We start from the raw sequence: 2,839 nt of genomic DNA on the forward strand, positions 1-2,839 counted from the left end.
AACATGTGTGGTATTTGGGCAAGGGGCATCAGAATAACCAAAATAAGGTCTACGTGGTTTATAAATAGACCCATACCAGATAACTGTAGGCCATTTAGACTGTTACCTCAGCTTGGGAATCACTAAGCTTTGTAACACCCATTTATTGTGAAAAGTGATACTTCAGGACTCCTAGGACATTCAGTTCTAGAGAAATTTACATGGCCCGTGATTTCAGATTGGAAAACTTTGAGGTTTACAAAACCGGTATATTGTGAGTACTACTTGAGACGCAGAATTTTAAAACCATTCACACCTTCTCCTAGAGCTTTCGGTTCCTGCGAAATCAGCATGGCCCGTAACCCCAGATTGAGAATCACTGAGTTTTGCAACGACACTTTGTTGGTGGATAACAATACTCTCTCGTTTTTTATGCAGAGCATAACAATGGTGCATAAATTCAATGTGCATAACAATAACTTGAATAAACAGAGGTTTTAGTGTATAGCATCTATCTTCTATATATATATATATATATAAAAATGCAGTGGCATACGTGGGGCCGCGCATAACTTGCGAACGGAAGGTCCGATTTTGGTCGTATTAGTTTTGTTCTATTAGTTTTCACCCAAGGAAGGTTTATGGGGCAAAAAACATGGAAATATTGATAGTTTTTGAAAATCGATCTTCCATACATTTTGTGACCTGGTGGTCTTGGACAAAAAATTGAAACGTCAAAAACCGCAGTAGGCAAGACAAAGTTTGCCGGGTACAGCTAGTTTTGTATAATAATCGATATACCCAGCACTTCAGGCTAAGTAAACATAAAAAAATGCAAAAATTTTACCTTAATCATGTTGAAAGTTTGGCTTAGGCTTTTGAATGAGACTTAGGGTTTTGAAGTCGGGTGTGCCTAAAAATAAATTTTCTGAAGGGTTGACAACAAACTTTTAATCAGCAGTGTATTTTCTGGAAAAGTTGAAGTTGTATAGGAAACTCTGAGAAATCTTGCTTGAAAAAGCTACTGTAGGAAATTACAGGATATTTTTTTGTTTCCAAGCGCGCCTTCTACGGACAATTTTGGTGGATTTTTTTTTTTGAAACTCGACTCAGTCAAGTCAAGAACAAGACACTGAAGACGAGGTCGAAATACGTGTATGTCAAAGGATGCAAATTCTAAGTATTATTAAAAGGAACAGTACTCAACCTGATTTTCTTTTTACTTAAAGGTATTCCCCTAACACGCCCAGATTCATCATCATACGTGATCATACTGAAAGTATTGCAAAAAAAATAAAGATTTCGTACCGATCTAACAGAACATTTTTTTAAATTCCGTAAGCGCATTGCATGACATTTTTCGCATAACGTATTGTTTTGAATCCCGTACCGGACACCCCTTAATTTGACCACCTTCGATGGGACACCCGGAGTCGGTTCCGGAACGCTACGGTTAGTCTAATGGTCCACTGCACGAATTTATGCTGGCCTGCTTACTCTCACAAAAAAAAATTACGTTTGGGAGGTGCCGACACCGCTCAAACGTCAGATTTTCTGTGAGAGTAAGCAGGCCAGCATAAATTCGTGCAGTGGACCATATGTGGTCTGAGTTTTTTTTGTAACCGTTTATCAAATTGATTTTACCCAATCAAAGCGGGTCTCATTCATTTTATGATGTTCTTGTGAATAAATACGACAAATTAAAATCACTAATTTCATGTAAATTGTTGAATGCCTTCAACGAAAATTACTCATGAATTTATTGTGAATCACTATAGAGATGCTTTATTGAACCGAGCTCGTTCACTCACATTCTACATTTGCTGCTCGTGGCAGCAGACGTTGCTCCTCCTACGTGAATCAATTTCAATTCGATCCACACGTTTTACAGTTCTTACTAAGATGTCTGCATTATAAAAGCATCCCCACTTTTCCAACCAGTTATCAGTTCAGCTTCGTAGCCTGTTCAATTAACAATAACAACGACAATGAATGGTAAGCCACGCAATCATAGCAACAACTATTCAACGGAAGCTAATCACTTCTCCTTTTTTCACAGCCATGCAAATTAGTTTCCTGATAATGGCCGTCATGGCCGTCACCACCCTTGCCGTCCCGTTCGATTTCTTCCAGGTGTCCGGTTTCGATGAATCGAACAATCGACAGAATTTCGAGGATGTCCCCAGCAGCGTTGATCAACCAGGTAGGGAGGTCGCTGTCGCCGAACAAGCCCGCGAGTTCCAGATTGAATTCGAACCGAATCCTCAGGAGGAAGTTCGCCGCGGTGCCGCTATTGAAGAGGAGTTGAGCCGTGACGATTCTGCTGCAAACTCGGCTCATGAAGAAGGAAACGCGTCATCGGCGTCATCGTCGTCAGCGGTGATGTCCATCAATCAGCGTAGAGTTGCCGTTGATTCGGTTAAGGGAAGTCAGTAGGTGTGATTTCATATGTTAGTTTTTTTTTGGGAGCATTCCATATGATGATGCGGTATGAGTGAATATACAGTTTTTGATGACCCATAAAAACATTTATTTGTTCAACATCATTAAGACAAGACATAATCAACAATAGTACGCCACAATACTCGGTTTGTGGCTGCCGCTCTCCATCCTCGGTCGCGCCCAATGCTCGCCAAGTCACGCTCCACCTGGTCCGCCCATCCACCTGGTCCGCAGAGAGCACGCGCTCCACGCCTTCTTGTGCCAACCGGATCCGTTGCAAACACCAGCTTTGCAGGGTTGTTGTCCGGCATTCTTGCAACATGTCCTGCCCAACGTATCCTTCCGGCTTTGGCCACCTTCTGGATGCTGGGTTCGCCGTAGAGTGTCCATTTCCCGGGCATTTTTCTTGTCCCGGGAT

General features: G+C 41.8%; 1 protein-coding gene across 1 annotated transcript; it reads left to right on the forward strand.

Moving 5' to 3' along the window:
• The first annotated feature begins 1,967 nt into the window (after positions 1-1,967).
• Positions 1,968-2,443, forward strand: LOC115269714 (uncharacterized). The gene is made up of 2 exons (XM_029878536.2): positions 1,968-1,974; positions 2,039-2,443. Exons 1-2 carry the CDS (start codon positions 1,968-1,970, stop codon positions 2,413-2,415), a joined length of 384 nt encoding a protein of 127 aa, XP_029734396.1. The 3' UTR covers positions 2,416-2,443.
• Positions 2,444-2,839: the final 396 nt, after the last annotated feature.

The sequence above is a fragment of the Aedes albopictus genome, chromosome 2, assembly GCF_035046485.1.
Source record: "Aedes albopictus strain Foshan chromosome 2, AalbF5, whole genome shotgun sequence".
In the NCBI taxonomy this organism is placed as follows: domain Eukaryota; kingdom Metazoa; phylum Arthropoda; class Insecta; order Diptera; family Culicidae; genus Aedes; species Aedes albopictus.